The sequence below is a fragment of the Dinoponera quadriceps genome, unplaced genomic scaffold (assembly GCF_001313825.1).
Source record: "Dinoponera quadriceps isolate SergipeBrazil2010 unplaced genomic scaffold, ASM131382v1 scaffold566, whole genome shotgun sequence".
Taxonomy (NCBI): domain Eukaryota; kingdom Metazoa; phylum Arthropoda; class Insecta; order Hymenoptera; family Formicidae; genus Dinoponera; species Dinoponera quadriceps.
Window position 1 is genome coordinate 2,330,985 of NW_014555972.1, and position 25,386 is coordinate 2,356,370.

Consider the following 25,386-nt stretch of genomic DNA (forward strand, 5'->3'; position numbering starts at 1 on the left):
GGCGTGTTCGAGTCGATCGCCTTCCCGAGGATGGTTAAGCGAGAACGAGGTGAATAGTGTCAAGCGGGCAACTCGATGCACAACTAAGCAAAGGGTGAGCCGAAGGTAAGCGCGTCGAAAGATAAATAGGCTATCAGATGGTATCGTCTCAGCAGCAGCCCTCGGGGGTCTTCTCTTCCTCCTCTCCTTCTTCTTCATCCTCCTCCATGTCGTCTGGCTGCCGCCGCCTTATTTTTCCTCTTTCGCTCGGAGTCGCGTATGCCTGCACCGAACGAGTACCCGTAATATCCGAGTACCATATTCTGCCGCTTACAAGTAGGCATTCAAGGCAGCCTAGCCGGTAGCGAGGCGCGTATCGACGATAACGATAATCGGCAAGAATGCGCCACGTTCTCCTCGGCCATCTCCCTTTATCCTGGATGCGAGCCACCTTCCGTGCCTGCATCGTGCAGCTTCGCAACTACTTGCGACCCCCGGAGGACACGCCGGCCTCTTCACGCGATATCACGACTGAATCGCCTCGAAGGCGGGCACGGCTAAGAGGCCTCGAGGAGAGGCTCCTCTCTGTTTTCCAGCTCGCGCCTTTCATACGTCCGACGCGTCCTGCGATGGTGGCCTTATCGAAGGATGATAAACGCGGACGGCGTTTTTCTGTTTAGGGGGCGCGAGCAACGAGACACTCGTGAACTGTAACGTCGGGAAATCACCTTGTTCCTAATGGACCATCTCTCGTCTCTGGCGTCTTACTTCAAGGGAAACGTAAAACTTCATGACCGTTAAAAGAAGAGAAGTACGCGGGAGTAGCCGGGAGAAAGATCTCGTCTTTCGAAAGCGTGGGATCAAATTATGGAGTAAATTATGTATTTACCGTGACTATGCTCCGCCGCTCTCTCACACGTAATGCGCGTAAGAAAGAAAATCAGAATTCTGCTTGCATCTCGGCGGTAGTTTATAGCGCATTCATTATCATCAGTGTTGTTCTGTGGTAGCTCTGCTGAACGAATCATCATTTGACGGCTACGTCGTTACGAGAAAGCGCGATTAATGCGGGGTGATTAGATTGAATGTGAGAGGAAAAGCTGACGATGATCGCGGTTTTTTTCGGCCGGCCGCGAAGAAAATAATGGATACGAGGTAACCGCTGCGTCCGTTAATCCACGCAGCCCTTTTCACGAGAGAACGAGACGAGACACGAACCAGCCAGAAAAGAAAGACTCAATGCCGAGCCACCGAATGTTCACCTCCTTCTATTCCACGCATCGTTAGGACTTACGTGGCCACGAGACCTCGCGAGATTTAGCGGCCACCGCCGTTGATTTGTGACCCATTGTTCTCCGGGAACCGGCGGTGGCAAGGGCCCCGATAGGACGAGCGGGCCCAACTAAAAACTGGACTATCAAAGTAATGGCCATCGATTTGCTGCCACCGAAACTACGCGCCCGACGACTGCAAACCGCAACCGTTCTCGCTTCTGTATTCCGCCCTATATATTATGCCCTCGACGCCGCCCGGGCCGAGCGAAGAAGCGAGTTCTCGTTAGATCTGAAGGATATAAATGGATCGAGACGGATCTTTCTTTTTCCATTTCGACGCGTTCAGAGAGACACGACGCGTTCTAACATGTCTGTTACTTTCCAATATGAATTTTCCAGCAACGATTCTGCTCTTTGCGAACGACGATAAGCAATCTAAGAGAACCTCCGTTGCGTGTTTTCAAATAAAGTGAAAAATTGTCTAGTTATTCGATCGATCTGAGGGGAAATTTTCCTTAATTCAAGAGAACGCCGACGACTAGAGCTTATATGTAGATTCCCCGAAACTTTTTAACGTACATGTAACGTTATATACGCAGGAAGTTTCGTTTAAAATAAGAAAAATTGAAGAAACGACCGGCCAAGTGATCTCCTTGTGAGCCTCGCAATATCCTATTGTTCCATGAATTTTCCGATCGGGCGATCTGGCAGAATGCACGTTACAACTTTCGTCGTGCACCTATAAAAAGCGGCGGGCTGCCGCGTCTTCGATTTATACTGAATGCCCGTTTAATCTTCCCCATCCGTTCGGCAGGTTCTGAATAGGAAGTCGAAGGGTCTCCTCTCGCGTTCTCTCCGCCGAGCGATCCGAAACGGAGAACAGACGTAATAGACCGGTGAAGTCGATTCCTGCGAAGTCAGGACGACACAATAGGAGGACGGCCGGGGGAACGGGCGGACTCGTCCGACCTGCTTTATTTATTCCATTATCCCGAGGACAGGTAACAATCCCCGCTGTCTGGCAGCACGCTTCTCGTCAACGTGCCCTGGCGCGCTTTGCAATCAATGTTGACGCAGACGACGACGAGAAGACGCCGAGACGATGAAAAAAACTAAAGAGTCGCACTTTTCATGAAATGCAGTTCGACTACGAAAGCATGGGACCTTAATTACCGGAGGATTCCTAAATCGTCTTGTAAATTTCTGCAGCCATCTCTCTCTCTCAAAGTTCTGTAATTATTTGTAACTATTTGCTCCTTAAGGGGGTATTCTCATTTCGAACGTTTTGTTTGACAGGTGATTTTTATGAATTTCTTTCGAAAAAACTATGATATAAGATTCTAAAATTACGCATAAATATTAACCTATGCTTTAACTATATACAATAATTTGTACACACTGTTACCATCAATATTAATAAAGTTATAAATAATTTTATCAGCGCTGAATGCGAAAAGCTGGTTGCCACGATTTGGAACGTTGTAGGTATTTACTTCATTTCTTGTTTCTGGTTTCGCCATACATCGCGAAAGGTCGGTCAACTCGGCCTCGAGGAAGGCTTTCTAAGAAGAGCGTCAATCTTTGACATTATGTTCCAACGAACTCACGACGCCGTGATGTAGCTGGCATTAATTACAGCTCGTTAATTGACGGACAAATCCGTGCGAGCTGCGGATAAATACAGACACCTCGATCGAGAATCGTGAATGGCATTGTCGGCGACTCGAAGAACTGCTTCTCGGGGAGAGGGATAATCAATTCCCTCGGCGTTCCCTGTGCACTGCCGACGCTATGGATACCGTAGAATCGACGTAGAAAGGATAATTAAGCTAGCACGTCAGGGATACAATACTCATTTCGTTGACATTAATTGACTCCGGTCGTGTCACGCTATCATGATAATATCAATAAAGTTCTTCTCAGTTCCGATTTTTAAGCAGGGACTCAACGACACACGATATCATTTGCTAATTAAACATGTTCGGGAAATCTTTTACTTTCCAAGCGACTGAAATTCAAGAAATCTTTTGACGAAATTTGCGGTTGCAAGTGAATAATTAAATGTTACTTTGGCACAATAGAAGTTTAAGGATTGAAACACGAAATGAATGAGTGGAATTAAAAGAGGTATTAAATATAAGAAATAAGAAATAGAGAATTGAATTTCGTCATATAGGCAATCACGCTTTAATCCGCAATAAAGGAATAAAGAACTAGGGTTAGGAACACTGTCGAAATGCTATTTCTTATAACGCTTATAGCGCTTATGGCGCTTAGAATGATATTTAACATTCCAAAAGTCTAACGTTAAAATCGGAATATCTCAGTTGAAATGAATATTAAGTAACGATTGTTCAATTGAACTCCAAGAATACGGAGAACAATCATTTACCGTCACGGTAAATTTCGGACACAAGGAGCAGAAACGCATAAAACCGGGAGTAACCGTAAGAAACCGTTAGACGGCACTTTTCACACTGTTATAACCGTTCAATTCGGGGTCAGATTCCCCAGTGCGAGAGTGCATCACGGCGCATCGCGATATTTCACACTCTGTCGCGGCTGTGCAAGCAGCCCGCTTGCATGGCGCCGCATTCCTCCGACGCGGTTCTGCATTCCGGCAGATACGTATCGGGATTTTCGTTTATATACATCCTGTAAAAGTGGGCTTCCATCCCTCGCGACGCGATTCCGGAGATTTTATCCCCCTAGCAGCCAACCAGAAGAGAAGCCACCCCTCGGCACGATATTATGATAATACACTTATATTCATATGCAATAGGGTCCTCGACTTAGGAGGGCAACGCGAAGGCCTTCTCCTCGGGGTCTACAAGCCGTAATGTAATTCGATCGACACTTTAGCCCCGAGATGATGGAACGTCGGATAGAAATTGACGGAGAGAGAGAGAGAGAGAGAACGGTGGGAGGAATGACGTGGCTAAAGAAGGGAAGATGCGCCTCGGGATGGCAGGTAAGCCCGGCTCCCGTGCTATTCGAGTGCCGAGGTTCCCCCACTAATTGCCCGTTAATTTGCTTTAATTGCGAAGGCACGACAAGTATCGGCTTGTTCCGACGACGATGGATCCCGCCGTGTTAATGAAGGTTCCGCCCGAGGGATGAGCGGGAATTAGGAAACGCCGCTTTTTTAATGAGGAGCCGCCGCAGGAGAAAGCAATTACGGGCCGCTATCAGTTGCGACGAGCTTTAAGAATACGCGATACGCGATTATTCGTATTATCGCATTTCCTCCGCGACGCGGCTTCCACGGTGCTTCCCGACGGAGAATAACCGGAGCGATCGGCGTGCCTAACTATTATCGCGCGGTAACATGCGAAGATTACGTATCCCGAGCGCGAGAAGTTTCCACGGGCCTTCTCCGATTCCGGATCTGGAAATCCCCCGGTCGGGAAATGCTTCCCTCCCGGCCGGACTGGAGAAGACGTTAACGCTCTAACAGGCCGCTAAGTATTTTTCTCGTCGTTTTCCCGCCCGTTAGCCGGGATCCTCGCTCGCGGATTGCGAAAATGAGATCCCGGCTAGGGAATACGAATGAAACTTCTCAGCGATGGAGATCCCAAGATTGATTATCGGTATCCTCGCGCGTTCATCGTCCGTGATGCAATCGCCGTTGTCATCGAGCGATAACGAGGAAGCGCATCGTCCTAGCGAAATATGCACTCCGAGACGCTTGCGCTAATAATTCGGGCCACGAGCAGACTACGATAGCTCGTTTAAGGTAAAATCAATAATCACCACAAATGATGAAAAATTCATAGTTCTCGTTAATTCGTAATCCATGATGTGAATCATCGTAATATTTGTATTCCTGGTATACATACATGCGCGTACTTGAGCGACGTTCGTATCGCGAAAATTTCATTTCTCTCGAAATTATCGTTAAAATATTAAATGAATTCGCAAGGAAGCTGTGCTTTCCGAACCCGCCAGAACGCCGATCTCACTTCCGATATCGTGGGAAAAACAAAAAGAGATTACATATACTTGTAATGACTACCTATTTAAACGCAGGCGGGCAGACTGATAATTATTAAATTAATTTATTTCAATTAATCCGCGCGTTACCCGATAATAGATATAATAGTCCGGCACGTGTTCGTCCTAAATTTTAGCCCGCGATCGTTGATAATGATATACGGAATTCTTGATGTGCATGAACTGCCCTTCAGCTTCCAGCTTAATTCTGCACCTACGCCGGGAATTTCGGGATATTACCGTGTATTAAATTTCAATACGAAAATTCGATATTACGCCGTGGTATGGGCGTGCAATGCGGCCCTGGAATTTGTACTTTTTGTTGCGCAACTATTCGCGTGGGTATACCTCATAGTTAAATAAATAGCCGCCGTATATTGTGCAATTTCGCCGTGTAACGTGTTCCAGGGAGAACCGGATGACATTTCCGTTAACACCTGCGTACCGCAGTGCTCCTTCGACGCTGTTTCACGGTCAACGAGACGCTTGGAAAATTCGCCAATAATCTAACACGTTTCCGGTGTAAAAATGTCAACTGATCTAACGGGTGGAAAATCAGCGAATCGCCCGGTAAAATTAGCCGTAACAATATATTACGGCGCGCGCGATCGTTCGCGAACGTGACGATGCTAAAACCGTTTTAGTAGATTGCGCGAAACACGAGGAATTTGTATCATCGGGAAACATTTTTACGACCGTCATTACGCGCGCATTCAATGGAGTCCCTGCAGAAAGGTATAAATGTCGGTAAGCGCGACTCGCGTCTACGTAGGTATTTAGTCGTTTCCCTCCTCTCTGCCCCCCGCCTCCTCCCCCAGTCGTACACTCACGAGCACTCGCGTGCATGTATATAATCTCCTGGTTACCCCGCGAATCCCATAAGTGCGTTGTCTTGTCGTCCAATGGCGTCTTAAGGCAGGACATTTCATTACCGCGTTTCGGACGAATTCACCCTCTCCCGGCGTTGCTTCTCATAAAACAGTAGACAGCCGTAGTAGACAGCAAGTCGCGTCATAAAATGTAAGAAAGACCAGTTAGCAAACTTCTTGCCGTAAATACCCCAGCGAAATAAATCAACGACGTCTTAATTACGAGTGCAAAAATATCGCGGGCCGTCTGAAACGTACACAATGAAAATACCGTCTCAAAGATCGCTCGAGAACTATTTCAACGCTGTCGCGTTAAAATGGACGCGGCAAACAGTAAAGCGGTAAAATATTTGGCCTAAGAAATAGTGTTTTAGTTAAAAAGTCCGTTAAAATAAAGAAAGGATATATATATTAGAGCACATATACACATACACGGTTTCGGGCCCGCGAGGCAAGAGACTCGGGACACAAGGAGCATCCATATTCATCGACTGCTTATGGGACGCAGCAACTTCTAGAAAGAGAGAGCCGCTCATTTTTCTCCTCTCTCGTGAGCGAATTAATTCCGCGGCACGGTTCCGTCGATCAGCCAATATTGATTTCAACGCGATATCTACGGGCGATCGATAATCCGACCGCGCGTTTCTTCGCACGGTTTCACATTGAAAGTGACTAATCCGTAAATTCGTTTCCTCAGGGATCGTTTTATGTTTAGAGAGCGCGGCCGAGATGGACAAGCCTCGTATCGCAGTCCGGCCGAGTGCATCCCTCTCGTCTGACCGTCCACCGTTGCATACCGGCGCACCACAATCCACTTCATCCTTCGCATCCCGCCAGACCTGATCCTTCCACTTGTTGGAATTTCAGGATTGTTCGGCGAAAGTTACGAAGCCGTACTCGCGGATGCGTTCGGCCGTAATTAATGCCAATGTATCCATTTCGCGCCTGGCGGCGGGATGCGTACGGGATGCGAATATGCTTTATGAGGAAGTTTATGAAAATGTTCACCGTAGGAGGCAGGAGGAGGAGGAAGGAAGAAGTAAAGATCCCGAGGGTTACTCTCTCTCTCTCTCTCTCTCTCTCCCACATCTTCGTGTACCTCCCCTCCCGTTGCACAGGTGACGCACCCTCAGGAGCACCTGCGTGTATGTGTGCGTGTGTTTATGTCACCGGCAGATATTACCGCATAATTTTGGGATATTTCACTGGCGCGCGAGCCACGGACGTGAGCGAATAGCTTCACGGACGATCGTTATTCGCTCGTGGGAGAGAACAAAAGGAAACGAACGGGAGACAGAGTCTCTCTCCTCCGAGGGTTCCCGCTTTGCATGGCGCGCGACGATATAGCGCGCGTGTGAAGGGTACACTCGAGAGCGCCGGGCGCGGGTCGTCATGAATAATTGAGATTCTTGTACGGGGCGTCGTTTCTCGCGTCAAGCATCGGGGATGTATTCCTTGACAAAAATCCATCCCTCCGCCGCGTCGATTCTTTTTTCTTTTCGATCGCGCGAAAGCGCCGTCGATAAAATATTATATCGCGCGCGCTCGCGACGGAGATTCGCCGGGCGCTTTCGGCGCGTCTCGCGTGGAATATCTTAAATTTTGCAAAACAGTCGAGTTTCGTACGTAGTTCAGGAAAATTCAGGCCGTCCCGTAAGTAGTTCCGAGGTCCGTTTACGTGGGAAAGAAATACCGTTGAAACGGCGGGACTCGCAATCGCGCTTGGGTAAATGTTAAATAATTGTAATTGGCAAACTACGACAAAAAAGAGAAAACTACAAGCGTAGGTCGAGGCCAAAATCGTCTACAGGATATAGTGAGATTATAGTTACTCCAACTATTTCCTTTCTCTCAGTGCCGTTACATCGACGTGTGCAACGTCAAGTGACTAAGAAAATCGGACACCCGTCAGATCTCTCGACGGATTCACGAAGAAATATGTTACCGGTGCCCACGAGAGAGAAGGATCTCGCCGATCCGCCGACGCGTCTTCCAGTCGACGGGGCGCGATGGAACGCGACGATGAACGTGTGTCTTTCACGCGGGCGAAATCGAGAGAAGCGGCCGGACGTCTATTTCAAATAGTAAGATACACGGCTCCAGATACGGAGAACAACAACGTGCGCACGCATCAGCCGCGCGATGACAAATCGCGTATCAGCGGAGCGCGAGCCGCTTATCCATCAACATCAGGCCGGGACACGCGTCCTCCACTTGTGGGCAATCCACGTGGCGGCGGGCGCGTTACATTCCCAACGATGTAGTCCGGCGCCTCCGGGGACCGGGGGTGCGCTCTCTCCGTGATCCAGCGGCACAGCTCCAAATCGCCGCTATAAGTGGCGATTGTGAGCGTCGAAGGAGATTTATCGTCCAGCCGTGAGCGAGCCGTGCGCTACCGCGATCCCGTGACAGAACGGAGCTACTTGTTCGTCGCTTTTCTGCCTACTCATTGATACGCCTTATCGCCCGGCTGTATCGCTCAGCTGGGTCTCCGTATCGATTTTACGATACTCCCCAGCTGCGAAACTGAGGCGGTCGGTGAGAATATCGAGGCGGGCGATGTCGGAGAACGTGTCCGGGCATCGCGTACACTCGGGGAAATGAATGCATATACATTGAGAGGAAATGTATAAAAAATAGAACTTATTTATTTGGATATTTAATAATATATTCGCTTCAATTTCACATTCTTACGTTCAAGTAGGACAACTGGTTTTGTGAAAAGTTACAATTTTTATAATCGTGTAGATGTTCTTGTTTGGGAAGAAAAATTTTTTCCAGTGGAATGATATATATGTTAGTATAAGTAAATATGTTATTAATATCTATCGAATCTCTTATTTTTTTGATATTTTTCCTCTCAGTGTAATCATGGCACCTATAAAGATAACTACGAGTCTTGGTATTTTAGGCTTTCGCGGTTTGGCTAAATATTCAATTTGGTCTCCAAGTAATTAAGTTTCATAAACATTTCAGTTCATCTCGTCAACAACGTTCCTAAAGAAATGAGCTGAAATGTTCACGAAACATGGAATACAAGTCTATGGAGGACACGGTGCTAACTCGACAACCAAATTGAAGACATACGAGTTTTGTGCACAGAATTAATACATTACAGAATAAGTACAGATTAAATTTATAATTTAATAAACCATTTTACAATTATCGCAACTAAATCTGAATGGTGTAACATAGAATAAACTATATTTCTCGACAACCGTAGTTATCGGTATGCATTCAGATTTACTTGTAACAGTTACAAAATAACTTATTAAACGACATGCATGAGTTCTACATACAAAACTCGTATAGTGGTCACCAACGTCACTATATTTTCCCCCGAGTGTAGATATTTCGAGAGATAACAGAAGCGAGGTCACTCACGAACCCCCCTGAGGTCTGTAATCATCAATGGAGGATGGCGATCGTTAAGTAATTACACATCGTCGGTAACAGTTGGGCGCGAAGCTGCGGCGCGAGGAATCCGAAGGCGACGATTCGCACGACGCGCGCTCGTCGGCGAAGGAAGGCCAGCCGTTTCCATCGAGTTTCCATAGATGAAAACTACGCGAAACAATGCGCCATTGCGCCCGGTGTCGTTTCGAAATGACACATTGTTCGCTGTAGCTGTCGATGACGATAAAATAACGGATAAATGCGCGCTTGTCACGGGCAAAACGCGTATTTATAGCCTCGATCGCACCGTGTCCAAGGAGGCGAATGCGAATTGCGAATTTTCACGGAAATATTCGCGCCATCCGCCGTCGGACATGCGCACGCTCGTAAAATAATCTCAAATTTATCATCGCTAATAACACAGACAGAACAAGACGAGTTTCTCCAGTCGAAATTTTTCTTAAACCTTTAATTCTTTCATACTTATCGTATCTGTAAAATTGTACGTATTACATATATCTACCTCATCTTCGTATCAAATTAACACTTATTATTTAGGTGGTGAAATCAATATATCATAGGAACGTAATTTCGCTTGACAAATGCTAAACTTACGAATGGCTGATGCGCCACCGAAAGTACGACGTTGAGCCTCGCGAGACTCTTTGAGTAGAACGCGAAATATCCAAGAGCGTGCAAAACAGCGTCGAAATTTCGACTGGGCTCGCCATTTTCGGCCGAATCAACGTCACGCTCGTCGGTCAAAGGGAGAAGCGCCGGGCGACCTGTGGTATACGCGATACGACGCGTGGATTACGGGCGGATAAACGGTGCGAAGGTGTTCAGTGCGGCGGCGGTATCGTGCCGCACGGAAACGGCGCGGAGGAGGATATCAGAGAAATATCGCCATTGTTGTGTATCTCGCGCGGCTATCTCTCTCGACTCGGCGAGTGTACACCTGGCAGGTCGACACATTATTATACCGCCGCGCTGAATCTCCCCGAGACCCGCCGATCGAGCGGGTCGCCTCGTTAAGTATATGGAAGCGCATTCCGCGAGCTGATATTGACGCGTCATTTCCATGGCGACCATTTGCGGCGGAGGTGCTCCGTTCGGGGATTAATTCATTAGAGCGTCGTTAAAACACGCGCGTGCTGACACCCGAGATAGCACGACCGATAACAAAGTCGAGCGGCGTCTGATAACGCACGCGCGCACGCCTGTGTGATTCGATTTCTTCTCGAAGCGAGTGCCGAGACTTCTATTCCGGACGCGTGTCGAAAGCCAAATATATCTTTCTGATTCTCGAAACAACGTTACATGTGACACGATCTATCACATTTAGCCAGCTCTTCCCCTGCTCCTAATTGAAAATGAATAAATCAAGATGTGCAATTATGCGCTATTCGGAAATAAATTGCGAATGTTCTCGGGGGATAAAAATGAATCTCGCGCTCCATCGAATTTTCATTTCGGCTCAATGCCCGCGAGCGAGCGTGATGGTCTTGATAACAGGACGTCGCGTTAAAGTTCGCGTAAAATACGGCCGTTTTCATGCGTGGATGTCGTTTAATATCTTAATTACGAGTGTGTTTTGAAGCAAATACACCGGACCGTGTGGACCGGTGCCGCAATTAATAAGCGAGATAAACGCGTACCGCGCCGAATCCGAGGAAAATGTAACAGCAGAGATTCAATCGAGATTTGCCATTGTGCCCCCGGTTATTACACGTCGTAAGTTACGGAGAAGCGGTTCCACGCAAATTTCATAGACGGCGAGTCCGCAGCACCCTCGCACGTGTTTAATAATAGTCGGTTTATATTTACGTGCGCAACGAGAATGATAAAATGTTCAGGCTCACGCCATAGAAACGCGACATATTGACCGTAAATATCGCGAAATAACCGGCCGAAAAATAAAATTGAAACACTAAACATTGTCCGTTACAGAGCTTTCCTATAACAATCCGTGTCACCGAGTGTTATAGTCTCGCGCGTTTCAATGGTCGTTGTCCGGCGGACGATAAAATGAAAAGCAATATTGTAAACTGTCCAATTATATGCACGAAATATTTAACAGTTACGTAATAGTCCATTCGAAAAAGCTTATTTTTCGTTTCACTTCGAATGGAATTCTGCCGTAATAAAATTGGAAGGTTTATTTCAAAAATTGTTACCGCGGTCCAGCTGCGGGGAAATTATGTCTGATTGCGACCTTACTCGTAAAATTATATTTACGAGCAAAAATTTTCCACCACGATCGCACTTCTAATGAGTATTTTTACAGAGAAAATACAAAAAAATTAACTACTAAAAATTAACTGTACAATTTGACTAAATAATTTATATAGCTGAAAGAACAGCAACTTTATTACGATCGAAGATTTCGAGAAAAAGTACCAAAACTAACATAGGTATGATAAACCGACGTACTCATTTTTTTCGAGTAGCAAAATATTGACCTCCGTCGGACAGAACATGAATTTCGTCCACTGTGTACAGTAGTTGGAACTGAAATAACAGTTTCTGTTTGCATGCTCGTTCGGTTCTGTTATTAGCGTTGTTTGATTTTTTGTTGTGCTGGAGTTTTTATTGAGCTATCCTCTCGTGGAAATTGAGGTAACAAATCAACGGTAATTTATTTGACAATGCTATTTTGTAAGCTATTTTATTAGTGTGAGCTTAGAACTTTGAACTTTTTAAATTATATCGGATAGGTTATTCTGTAAACCAGCATACCTGAACTTCGTTGTGAAATATCGTTTCACAGAAAACGATTAAAGCTAATGGTGACTGATTTTCTTATGTTTATTTTGTTTCTTTGTATAAGATGACTGGAGAGAAAAATTCAGGGAATTTCTTTCCACATAACAAAGAAGTATCCTAGAGATATAGTAAATGTACAAAATAACGTAATTCTAGTACTTTTATTTTCGTTTTTAATAATGTTCTATAAGTATCAAGAATATATTCGTTTTAGGCGTCGGTAGCGTCAGTCCTCAAACATTTTAAAGAATACTGATTTGCAAAAATATATAATAATTTGTAAAAATTATATCATATCATATATATTCTGATAGAGAAGTGTTGTTAATTTGCGTCCATGCACATCAATTTTAATGTCACACTTTCAAACGAGCCTTTAAAACCCGGGAAACAAAATGGTACATCAATTTTGGTGCTTTTCCTCTACTAATGGCGAAAGGAAGAGAGCGAGACTGTCGCAAGCTTGACAAAATGTACTTCCTTGGTTAGTGCTCTCACGTTTCATCGGCGAGACAAAGCTCGATCGCCGTCGAGCACGATGTCCACTTAGACAGGATATCCCTTAGTCACGGTATCCCTTAGACAGTATAATCCTGTGATCCATGTCCTACGCCCACCTGTCCACCCGACGTCGCAGGTAAACGCGGGTAAACGCGGTGTCGATTATTCACAGTGGATCATTGCCACCAGACGCACCTAACCTGCGGATTTATACACGCACGTATCCTGCAGCCGTCTGTGTACGTATCCTGGACCCACAGGTGGTCAACCACCGATGGTACCCAAGTAATACGCGAACGATGCGAATAAAATTGAATTAATTCAATAGAAAAGCACACTAGATCAATCGTCGGTCCTTCGAGAGTGTGATAATCGGCATCCTTATGCTCTTATTTTACATGTTACTTTACGTTAATATTATTTCAATATTATTATTTTAACAAAATTCCAATTAATAAAAATCTACCGTCGATCTTTTGAAGAATTTGTTATTTTATATATAATTATAGGTATTTCATAACCACTTTCCGAATATTTCAGATGTTGGTGACAGACAGATTATTTAATATCGTGCACAAAAGGAAGGGAGAGCGTGTACCGGACGATAGTTGGCCACTACTGCAGTATCCATATCCTGCTCGAAGCGCGAAGTCAGTTACGTGAGCCACCCACGCTCTCGCTCATCCTCGTTCTCCAGGAGAGTTACCGGAGATACGACAGATAGAGATGGTAATTTAGCGTCATTATTACAAATGTCTGAGGCGGCGGCAGCGGGTGCTGTAACGATCTGTAAGCGCGTACGTGGAGTCGCGCGAGCGTGGAATTAAACGATCTCATTAGCGGAGAGCCTCACGGCCGAAATATCGATCCTATTCCGATGGCTGCAAACAGCAAGCGCTTCCGGCTCTGCCAGCGTTTTCGAGATCTGTAACCGGCCGAGTGATAGTAGCTATTCGATATTCCTAACCCTAAATAAACAAGCGCCCAGTGAATAATGTATCAATTTACATGTAAATTACCTCCTAATCCATTCAGCGACAAAATTCATTTTATTGTCGAAAACTGTTCAACGATAATGTTACTGAAAGTGATCGTATATCATAGAGCAGAAATCTCGTTACGGTGTCGGGCTGAATGAAATTTGAAATTCAATGAAACACAAATGTTTCAAAATTAATCATCGGATTAAGACAATTGTTCGTTGAATAGAAAAAGTGGACTCCCTCCTTCGCGAAGATATCGCGAAACTGACCATTTGAAGTAAATGCATTGAGAGAGAAAATATGAAAAAAAATAAAAAACATTTATCCGATAGATAATAATAAAATATTTATTTATTAGCAAAATATTTATTTACATCAATATACATATTTTTACATATACACATAGACATTTTTCGATATTTTTTCTCTCAGTGCGGTGCATATCGCGCAAACGCTTCCCACGTGCGTTCCAATTGAACCGACTAGGGTTGACATTCTTCCTCCTTCAAGCCATGCTAATTAACGAAAGGCGACTTGTGAGGCGCAACTCCTAACCAAGTGATATCTCATTAGGCGCACTTAGCATTTAACTCTTACAACAGCGACATTATCATTTACCCGCGACGACTTTCGCCACACGTACGCTTCGGCCATCTCCCGCTAACGTTAATTAAGCATTCGCGATTCGATATGCAATTGAACACGCAATCGTCGTAACGAATGTCTTGGAATGCGTTGCAATTTTCGCGTAATAAGATCCGACATGATCCCCGTTCGCCGATCGTCGATGGGAGAGGAACATAATCGGACGAGTCTCTGAATAACACGAAGGTATGCAGAAAATGTTCGCGACGACGAAGTGCAACGAAGTCGTTACCACGCGGTTACCACAGAAAGAGGAAAGAGCCGCCGGGGGCCGCAAGTTGGGGGTTGGTATCCATCGGATGATCACGCTGAAGCGACGATGGACGTCGCCATCGCAATTAACGTCGTTAAAATGGGGATATTAAATAAATTGCAAACAATTATGTTCGACTACGGTACTAACGAGCGTCGTAAGCAGCGAACGTGGGCGCCGTATTTGCGCTATCGATTGCAAGACCGAACTGCGACCTCTCGTCTTCGGATATTTCCGAGCGAAACATTTTCCGCCGGCCGCGCTTTCCCTTCAATATTTTATCGTATCCTGCATCTCGGTTTAAAGTTACGTTCTTATGCTTTCATCTTTCATCTCATGTTTTCCACTGCTTTCAATGTAACATCTGAAGATCTTGGCACACCAAATTCTGGCACAAGAACATAAGCAGCAGGCCAACAAACCAACAACGGGCGAATTTTCTCCTTACGGAAATCGACTGTGATTTGTCAATTTCTTTATTGGTTAAAGGGATCCCGTACTTGAAAGCTTCGCCGGCAAATAAGACAACTTTAATATTTTCTCTTTTTTATTTTACCTTAAAAACTCAATATATATATATATCCAGAAAATCGTGCTTCTTGACGGTTAATTTTATTCGGGCAAAAAATGCTCAAGTCGCAGAGAATAACGCACTCGCGTATGCACGCTCGTAATTATTGATCTTTCATCGTTACCACCGGGTATCGCCTCGTAACGGTGCGGCATCGACCGGTTCTCTAATCGAGAAAGAAGATTAGGGCGAGACTCGCGTGGTCCGAAGCCCCGTGAGTGGAAACTGCCAATCGTCGTTCCCGATCGGTCGCATTATAATTCAAATGCCTCCATTAAGTGCGTTCACGCGCTATTAGAGCCGCGGCGCAGATTCTCTCGCCTTTCCTCACGACGCCTTTTCTCACGATTGGCCTCGGCCGTGGATGACGACGGCGAAAGTGCACCCATATCGATCCCTCCGCCTTAACGCCGTTTCCATTAGGTTAACGACCTGCGCCTGATAAAGCATTCACGATGCGGATAAATACGGCGTGATTCTCTGGATAACAAGTGCCGGGCAAACGCCTTCGGCGAAACGCGATTTGACAGACGTTGTCTGTCGCTAATCCCGCATCCGCTCTCTGTTACGCTGTGAGCCCTTCGTGAGAAATTAAACAGCGCGAGTATTTCGGCGACAACGGTCTAAATTCGCGGTCTAAATTCGCATCAAATCGTGTGACCGTGTAAAATACACACTGAGAGGAAAATATTTCATATTTGTAACTACAATCATCGTAGTGAAGGAATTAAAGTCGAGAGAATCAATATTCTAGTAAGCGTTGCTATAACAGCGTCAGTGATAATAATCTTACATTCACATTGTTACTATTATCTTTGGTTAAAACCATGAAAAGGCTACACGGAAAGAAACAATTCTGTTAAATCAATAACATTTCGAAACGGCAGCGCCATTGGAATAAATCTTCTCATTCACGGCGAATATCAATGAAAACTATTATGTTTATATATTGTTTCAACAATCAAAGTATTAATTGAATATCTAATTCAATGGTTTCAATGATATTGAATCAGGAAGATCCACCCCTGCTTACCCCATGCTGTTGGAAATTCTATTGATTCAACGGCATTTTTCCCGTGTGCGGATTAGGCCGAAAATAACTGTAATTTGTCTCAATATACGCATGGAGAACAGAGAAGCCTGATTGATCGTTCGGATTTAATTTCAATCGTTCGATGACGAACTTTGAAGTCGCGCGAAAATCAAGCGCGTCTACGGCAAGTTCGCGCTTGGTTACAAAGTTCGATGTGATTCCCCGATAGATATCGGAAAGCAGTTATTTCCACGATCTAATTAATTACGAAGTGGTTCCGTAGGAAACGGACGTTTCCAAGTTTTCGAGTTCGGATTAATCGCGGATCTCGACGGCGGAGAGTTTCGGCCGCGCGGTCGGAGGGTGAAAACCACCCTCCGCGGAGCGATACGGCCCTCCGGCACGTGGCGCCTACCAACGGAGACGCCGAGCACTATCGGCGTCCCGACGCCGCAGCATCTCTGCAACCATGTTTCTGTGAGCTGCCGCCAGATTGAGATACCAACCACTTTCTATCGTGACACCGGGTATATCGCGCGCCGATAAAGCAGATCTTGCGCTGCTCTGTAAATTCCGAACCGTGTAGTACCGAGGATTATTCACTGAGGAAGTGCTTTCCTTTAAAAGGTTCCACCGTCAAATTTATTCCAAGTAAAAAGAAATTCTTTTCAACTCAAGGGAAACGAGCCAATTGCTCTCATTTGCTGCAATTGTTACATTTCTCGTTAAAAGAGGTAAAAGTGAAACAAGCAGAAATGCTCATTATGTGTTCGTTATCAATATTGAATCGTGCCGAGTCTCGTAGAAATTTGTCGAAATTTAATTGCTTGAGATTTGTATCTTGCAAGTTTCTTTAGTATTTTTTATACATACTGATACTTGGTGGATTTTTAAAAAAGAAGGCGTTTGAATTCATTTTAACCTAAAATAAATGAGCCAATTGCTCTCATTTTGCTGGCATTGCTACATTTACCATTAAGAGGGGGGGGGGNAAGTGGAACAAGACGAACAGAAAGGCTCGTTATATGTTCGTTGTCAATTCTCAATTGACGACGCCGAGCCCCGCACCAATTTGCACGGATTAATTGCTTGAGATTTATAATATATCTTACGAGGGTGTCTCACAAGTTCCTTCAGTATCTTTCATGCATACTGGCACTTTGAATTTCTAAAAGAAAAGGAATTGGAATATTCGATCGGAGGAAGTAATCTTTCCTTGCCGAGATATCAAGCTTTGATTAATAATCTCTATGAATATTTATACGTACTTGTTATTATGTTGGAAATAATGAAGGTAAGAAAGTGAAGTAAACACGATGCTAGCCATTAGCATTGCTGCTCAGCTGCATTGAGAAATGAAGCGGGAAACAAAACGAAACGGTAGTAAAGTGGTTTCGGAACACCTCGTACGTGCGACTTGGCATCCCTTTCCGCCGCAGTGAAGGCGACTGGTCGCTTTGTTAAAAATTTCGCGTCGCCTCCTCCTCCAGCAGGATACGCGTGCCCGATTCCGACGGGCGATCCCGTGAAAATCTGGCTCGTTAAGCACCTGGGCGTATTTGAGGCGGCGCACTCGCGCGTGCTCGCGCAATCCATCAAAAGCCGATACACCGGCGACGAGTCCGCCGGTGCGGCTCGATGAGAGATGAAAAAAAGACGCGGCCTGCAACGAAGTATAAATCACCACCGAGTGCCGCATAAAAATGCGCGAGTTATTATCAACAATCGTAAAGAGGTGAATCGCTCCCGAAACGCCATGAAAAGATAAATCGCTATCGCTGGTCGTAAAAAACGAAATTACCGAACCGAGAAGTGCCGGTGGATGGCGCGTGTCCTCTCGGAGGATACAACGCTACAAAATTCCACGCGGGAGAGAAGGGAGTGACAAACGCGGGACGGTCTGTGGAAGGGAAAATTACCATCGAGCATCAATTCCGCATGCCGACGAATCTAGTCGGCGAATCAGTGCAGGATAAGAAAGGGAAATGTAAAAACCCGCTGATAATTCCGTGTCAACGTTTCTATGTTACTTTTAAGGATGGTTTGCGCGTACTTAACCAGCCGATAAAGTAATAAAAACTTACTTTGACGACACGAACCGCAGAAATTAATAAATTAATAAGCAGGATTATATTTTTCGTGTTATTATGCTTAATAACAAATGTGGTATGTGTGTGTGTGTGTGTGTGTGTGTGTGTGTGTGTGTGTGTGCGTGTGTGTGCTTGTGAATAAATACTGAAAGAGTTTCGTATATTTGATTCAATCGTAATGTAAAATTTGGAAGCAGAAGTAATTCTTTAGGAAAAACGTCGAGGCAAACGAGATCTGTTTATGTTTCCCACTTAGAATCGTATGATTGAAACATTACACTTCTGCCAGAACCTACATAGATTTCCTAACAGGAAATCCATAATTATTTTGCGAAATCAGGCTGGATTCTAATTATACTTCAGATTTACTAGACTATTATTAAATTTATTGTTGTCTAATTAGATTAATTTGCCCACATTTCTCTTGGTAAGTACTACTAGTAATTATTCAGGGCTGCGACGAAATGAATAATTAACTAAATCACAAGAAGTTCTCGGTCGACACGAGGCTTTGAGTTGGTCTTGGTAATCACAAACACGGTGGTCGATAATGTCCAGCTATCGCTTGATTAATCGCTTGATTAAAGGTCGCCAGCCGGGGAGAACCTTTAGGTTACCGTCGCCAGCTCGGAGAGCTAATTAACTCCCGACATGCGCGACAAATCAATCGAATGGCAGAGTCTTTCAACCGGCCTCAAATTGGATCTACTACGGAAGCATCATGCGCGGGAGGATATTGAACCGGATGACAAAGTTCAAATGAACACGGAAGGTGTGTCGATTCGTGTTATGACGACAGCACGATTACAGCGTTCCTCCTCACAAATGAGATGGATACTCATTATAACGTGATCGAATTAGCATAGAAATACTACTTTTCATGCAATTTCAATATGGCGAGAATGTTTACGTTAGAGTGAACGTTACCTTCTTGAAATTCTAATTTAACGTTCCACGTGTCGGAAAAAAACAAACCACTATCTAAATTTCTTGGAGTGGAATCTCGCTCAAAAAGCAGAGTGACGGTCGAGTCACTCGGATTCCAATGATTCGTCACTCTTATAGAGTAAATTCTCCACTCTGGATCATAGAGCGAATATTTTCACTCGAAATTGAAGAGTGAATCTGACGTGTTCCACTGTCACGGGAACGAATTCACTTTCGACTCGATTGAAACATTCACTCGTACAGAATTAGAATCCATTCAAAAACTCGAGTGAATCATTCACTTTTGCGACTTCGAGTGGCAATATTTTCACTATTGCTTCGAGCGGAAACACTGTCACTTTCCGCTTGTTTTGAGCGAGACACCGAGAAATAGAGACAGCAATTGTTTGGAAATTCCCCTTGCGGCAGATCTAACCTTGAATTTGTAAAGATTCAAACAGGATCCGTACTTGATCGTGCCGCGCATTGTTGCTCTAACACTGCATTGAGAGCATGTTTGAATTTCTCCGGGCGCCACAGCGAGCGATTGCTCGTCGGAGAGTAGAAAAAGCGGCGCGCAAGGACGAATTAACAGCTGGTCGCGATAGATGAAATTCGCGAGAAGGAACGGAGAGCGCGTTTCCCGTGGAGAAATCGCGAAAGCTCTCTCTCTCTCTCTCTCTCTCCGGCGCTTTATACTACGGCTTAACTATCCTTTGATATTATCTCGAACGGTGCCTCTACTTTGTCTCCGCCGACGACTCTTTACGATCGTACAACCTCTGTTACGTCCTACACTAATACAGAATCGAGGGGGTTTGATCTCTTTGACGAAAAATACGAGCTAATTGGCGTGTATTCCGCCGCGGTGGCACCGACCGGCGTTCGTTAGTCACGATATTTCCAGGAGACGTACCGGAATCTGGAGAGAATCGCGCTTTGAGGACGGAATTATTGTCTTTCGTATTATTTCCTACCGAGGCGACCATGCGGCTCGGCCGATCCGTGACGATAATTGCGATCTCGTGTTCTTTATCCGCCTCGTATAGTTATGCATTCGCCGAGGAGAGATCTCCACGAGATACACAAGCATACACACACACACATGTACACGGAGTGCGCGATGCTCCAGCGCAGAATATTAAGTTACCCATCTTGCGCTTCCTAGTGTTTACGTTCGCGTATCTTACGTTTGTCCACGGACGAGATACACGTACGTATCGCGATCCCCGCGTTATTTCGCCTGAAGTCTATCTAAAGTATCAGTGGAATCACATGTAAAATGATACCGTGCATTCCCCCCCCCCCCCTCACTCTTTCTTTCTCTCTCCATCGCTACTGATTCGTGCCGAACAAGTTCTTAATGTATTACGCCGTTAGCTATCTTCGTTCAATCAGTCCCCGCGCAATTATCGCGGAACGAACGGATACGGCAAAGCCTCGCATTTCCGGTACGCTGAATAGTTTCTCTCTCTCTCTCTTTCTCTCTCTCACTCTGGCCGCCTCTCGATGCGTTTCAACGATTCTTCACGCATACGTGTAATAACGTGTAAGTACGGACGGTGTGCGTTTCTGTGTTTCGCGGTTCGGAATGTACCGGTGTAACTACGCTAAACACCGCCTAATGAACGTATACGGGCGGCTCTCTTTGGCACAAAGGTCCTCTCTCTGCTTTATATAAAGCACGAGTGAGTTATTTACATTGTGGTCGACAGAATTTCAAGCTGCGCGAGGTTCTAATGAACCTTTACCTCCCCCAACCACCCAGCCCACCGGCCCATTACCCTCCTCCCCCACACATCGTCCGGCCGAACGGGTTTCGTTCGGATCCTTCGGTGTGTCGGGCCGTTAATTAATTAAAATCCCGAAGCGAAATCCGCATCGTCGCGAATATTTTAGATACCTCAAAAGCTTTATGAGGAAAATACTTCAAACTTCCTGACGCACCCCACCCCGTCCGCGTCTACGTCCACCCTCGGGAAACGGGGATTCATTGCGAATAGCTGTAGAACCTTCGCCGCACGAATATTTACGAAGGGTGGTCGCGAATGCGGCGAAAAAAGAGTATTTAATGAAATGTACGTTCGCCGTGGAAAAGAGAGGAAAGGGGAATGGGAATGGGTGAGAAAGAAAGTAAGAGAGGGGAAGGGAAAGAGAGAGAGAGAGAGAGAGGGGAAAAGGGATACCGCAGAAATCATAAAAATACCGCGAACCAGAAAATCGTAGAATTTCAATGATCAGCGTTTAACCGCTGTCCGTTCAATATCCCTGGGCAACTCGCGCTAACGCGAGTGTTTTTTGCGGCTGCAGTAATCACTCGTTCGTAATTAATAGGTTGGCTCTGCACGTGTTTGAGTGTACACTCAGTTTCCACGGGGATGCCTTACCGTTCAATAGATCGATAGTCACGAAAAATATCCAATCGGTTACGTCTGTTTTTCTAACGACACGTTTTTCGTGACGTTATTAGGAAATTTTCGTGGCAACCTCCATTGCTTCTTCTTTGTGATTATCTGGATTAAATCTAAACGGCATTGAGTTCACTTTTAATATTGTACGATACATATATATGCGTGGTGTGTGTATATTCGGTAATTGTGAAGTCATACAAAGCCGGACAGGTTGTTTCAGCCAGCTGCCGAGTAGGATGTGAATTTGTTCACGTAGAACAGCAACGTAATGCGCAGCAAAACGCGCGAGAATACGGCCCCCGGGCGGCTTATGAATACTCCGCCAATGACGACAACCACTTTTCGAGATAACCTTCAGGTCCCTAATCTCGGTATTCGCCTCTACCCTTTCTACAGCCCATTATTCTCTTCTTCTTCTTCTCTCTCTCTCTCTCCCTCTCTCCGTCCCTTTTTCTCCCTAGGCCGCAAGGTTGAGATTAAAGTCTTTTAACGGCTACACGTCGCGTCCACGTCCAGCCGAGTAATTACGAATATGAATCCCGACAAGCTTTGAAATTTTGGGACATCACTCGACGGCTTAACCCTTTCGGTCCCATTCTTCTTCCGAGGAATTTCAAATATGTTATGATTATTTTATATAGAAATATGCATATGCGCGCGTGTGTGTAAATTAAATAATGCACCAATGCTGTGAATACAACAGCACTTTGTTTTTCTGTGCACGAAAGCTCCGAGTAACAAATTTCTCTTTCAATTGTCGTTTACTATATGATAGAAATTAGAGCTGAGGTTTCATTTGAATTGTTATATTTATAATCAACAGCACAAAATTAGAATCGACGGCTTAGATTCAGGATACATATTTTTGTGCTCACCATTGTAATTATTGTTGAAAATAAATAAAATATCATGTTGTGCAAATTGATCAAACGAAAATCCCGTGTTAGATTAGTTACCGTTTTCTAAGGGGAAAACGTTTTAATTGGTGCTGATATACGACCGAGACAAGCTGCTGCACGGTGCTGCCGTCTCTGTGTACTTTTCTCCGTTCTTATCGAAGAAAAAGGGCACGATTGCGTAGTAATTAATTCGGCGCTGCAACTCGTTAAAACTGCTTTCGCAAGGTGTCGATGATTAACTGTAAGCAACACGAGACGCAAGACTTTTTTCCCCGCTTTTCCCGACGATGCCTATTATAACTGGCTTTTGTCAGTTTCCAGTCCAGCGCAAGAGAAGAACGTCTAGATTAGACCGGAAGAACTTTAATTATAGTATATTTGAGCGGCATAGCCAAAAGAGCGCCGTCGCGGAGGAAACGCGAGAAATGTGAAAATATATATCAGTCCGAAGTCAATTTCCAAACTTTAGAATTCATCGGGTGTGTAAATTAATTCACGGCATTTTCGTTACCAAAATTCGAGATTTATTTACCAATAGGAAGTGTGGAATTTTAACATATCAAATATTCTCCGTCATTACCGATGACCTGACACCATCTATCAGGCAGCTGTCGAATTTTATCGCGATAAAAATTTGGTTTCGAATCAATCCAGTCATCGATAAATCGTTCAACATCTCCTATCGTTTTAAAACGCGCGTCAGTTAAATAGTGACGCTAAGGCCCTACGCAATAACGTAACTGTTACACAACACGCGTGTTACGTAACAGTCACATTATTATATCGGAACGAAAGAAAGCAAGGTCCGATTTTAACACAAGTGTAAAATACGTTTTTACTATGTAGAAACGAACGTAACTGAAGGCACCGAATTCACTTGCACACTTAACAGTTAATAATCGAATTTAACGAAACCGTCCGAGATATTCTCGTTCTCCGAAGATGCAAACAATTTACCACCCACGAGCGAGACCAACCCCTCGACGAAACTGCTCGAGCTCGGTAGGGACGCATGTGAATTTCTTCCGCGCTAATTGAATCATTACGCGGGCCCTACCGCGACATACACGTGGGCGCCTGATCTCCACTCGGCCTCCTCAATTATCAAGCTCAACTGTTACGCGCGCAGTTTGCGGCGCGCAGTTCGCGGCGGTCCGATAAACTACCCCCTCCCACGGGCTGAAAATCCCGGACCGGCGAACACTATCCCCGAAAAATACGCCGACCGCGGAAAGCTTAGCATCTCCGTAGGGTGGTATTATCCGCGAGCGTCGGGCAAATCCCTGCTTCTGCACGAGCCAACGCTTGGCTGAGGCAGATTGGCGCGGGAGATCAGCAAAGCGGGCAGCAAGCGAGCCGCCTTGCCGGCGAAGTTTAATCAGCCGTACGTATCGTTCGCGCCACCCACGGCTGCACCCTTGGCGCGACGCACTTAATGGCAGCCTTCGCGAGGAATCGATGCTACTAGAAACTCACTGTAAAATCCGCCACCTAAACCGCGAGACAAAGTTGCCGTGTCGTCGGACGAATGGGTGCATTAGCGCGAGTTCGAGGAGCGCGGCCCCGATATATGTCGTCCGTGCGTGAAGTTCCGCGAACTTGCGGATTACACGGATCGCAGTCAACGACATCTCCATGCACGGCTGCCTCGAGGATGCTGGATCTAGATATCGATCCTTCGTCGTTCATTCGCAGCCCATTCCGGCGTGTGTTCGCGAAATCGTTGAATTCAGTGAAATATTTCATGTAAAATTACGCCGTCAAACGTGAGTCAAAGAAAGCCAGGCGGGTGAAAAGCAATTTTACAGCTGTTACAGCGAATAAAATTAATATATTTTGAGAATAAATCGATTTTATATCTCTTAAGTACCGTCCGACATTTCGGCAGTTGATTTTTGCGATCGCAAAGAAATGAACATACAGTGGCTAACGAAAGTATTCGAACGGTTGGATTTCTTATTTTTAGCATAGAAAATATGTATGTTAATCTTGAATATTTAAAAGAACTTAGTATCTACAGCAAGAAGGAAATACCAAGATTGTGTGTCAGTAAAATTAGAAAATAATCCAATCGCATATACAGTGTTTACAACATATTTATTTGAAATATGCACCAGGCATAGGTAACAAAAAACTACTCGAACGCCGGAAATATTGTTACATTTTTATGTATGTTCATGAGCTTTGTTTCTTAAAACGACCTGAAAAAATCAACTCTTAAAATAATGGATATTACTTCAGAAACGTCCTGTATATTTATTTATCCGCCTACGGCAGCATAAAAGTTGCTCTACATCATGTTTCTCCGTGTAACATCTTCGAAAACGATCGGGCGACGAAGAAACAAGGATCTTAGAATCGGCCCCTTCTCGCATACGTAATTCCGGGAATTATAATTTCGGAGTGCGCTCACCTTTGTTGATTATTATTCGGGGTGGGCATGGGAGTCGGCACTCTTGGCGGCGGGACTGGTATGGCTTTCCTCCGGCCTCCGCCGGTTTGATGCACCGTCGGCGTGACTCTTCCGGTTGGCGCTATTCTGCCGGCGGTCCGCGGTCTTTCCGTTCGCACTTCCATGTCGCGTGTCTGCGAATAGACAAAACAATGCGTTAATAACAAATTCGCAGTTTGCCGTCTGAGATATCCGTTCATCGGAATATCGCGGGTGAAACGGTAGAAGGAGGGAAATGAGGGAGAGCGGATTAAATTCACGTGGGGAACGTTCGCGCACAAATCGTTTGTCTTACATTCTTTTTTCGTTCACCCCCCCCCCTCCCTCCCAGTTGTATCAACAAT

General features: G+C 45.2%; 1 protein-coding gene across 2 annotated transcripts in view; it reads right to left on the reverse strand.

Moving 5' to 3' along the window:
• LOC106746411 overlaps positions 1-25,386 on the reverse strand; it is a 431,128-nt gene that overhangs the window by 341,559 nt on the left and 64,183 nt on the right. For both annotated transcript variants that reach the window (XR_001374598.1, XM_014623001.1), the window contains exon 2: positions 25,004-25,176. Coding sequence is in view for 1 of the 2 variants with exons in the window: in XM_014623001.1 (XP_014478487.1) it covers positions 25,004-25,167 (164 nt within the window). In the remaining variant the exon portion in view is untranslated. The remainder of the gene's footprint in view (positions 1-25,003; positions 25,177-25,386) is intronic.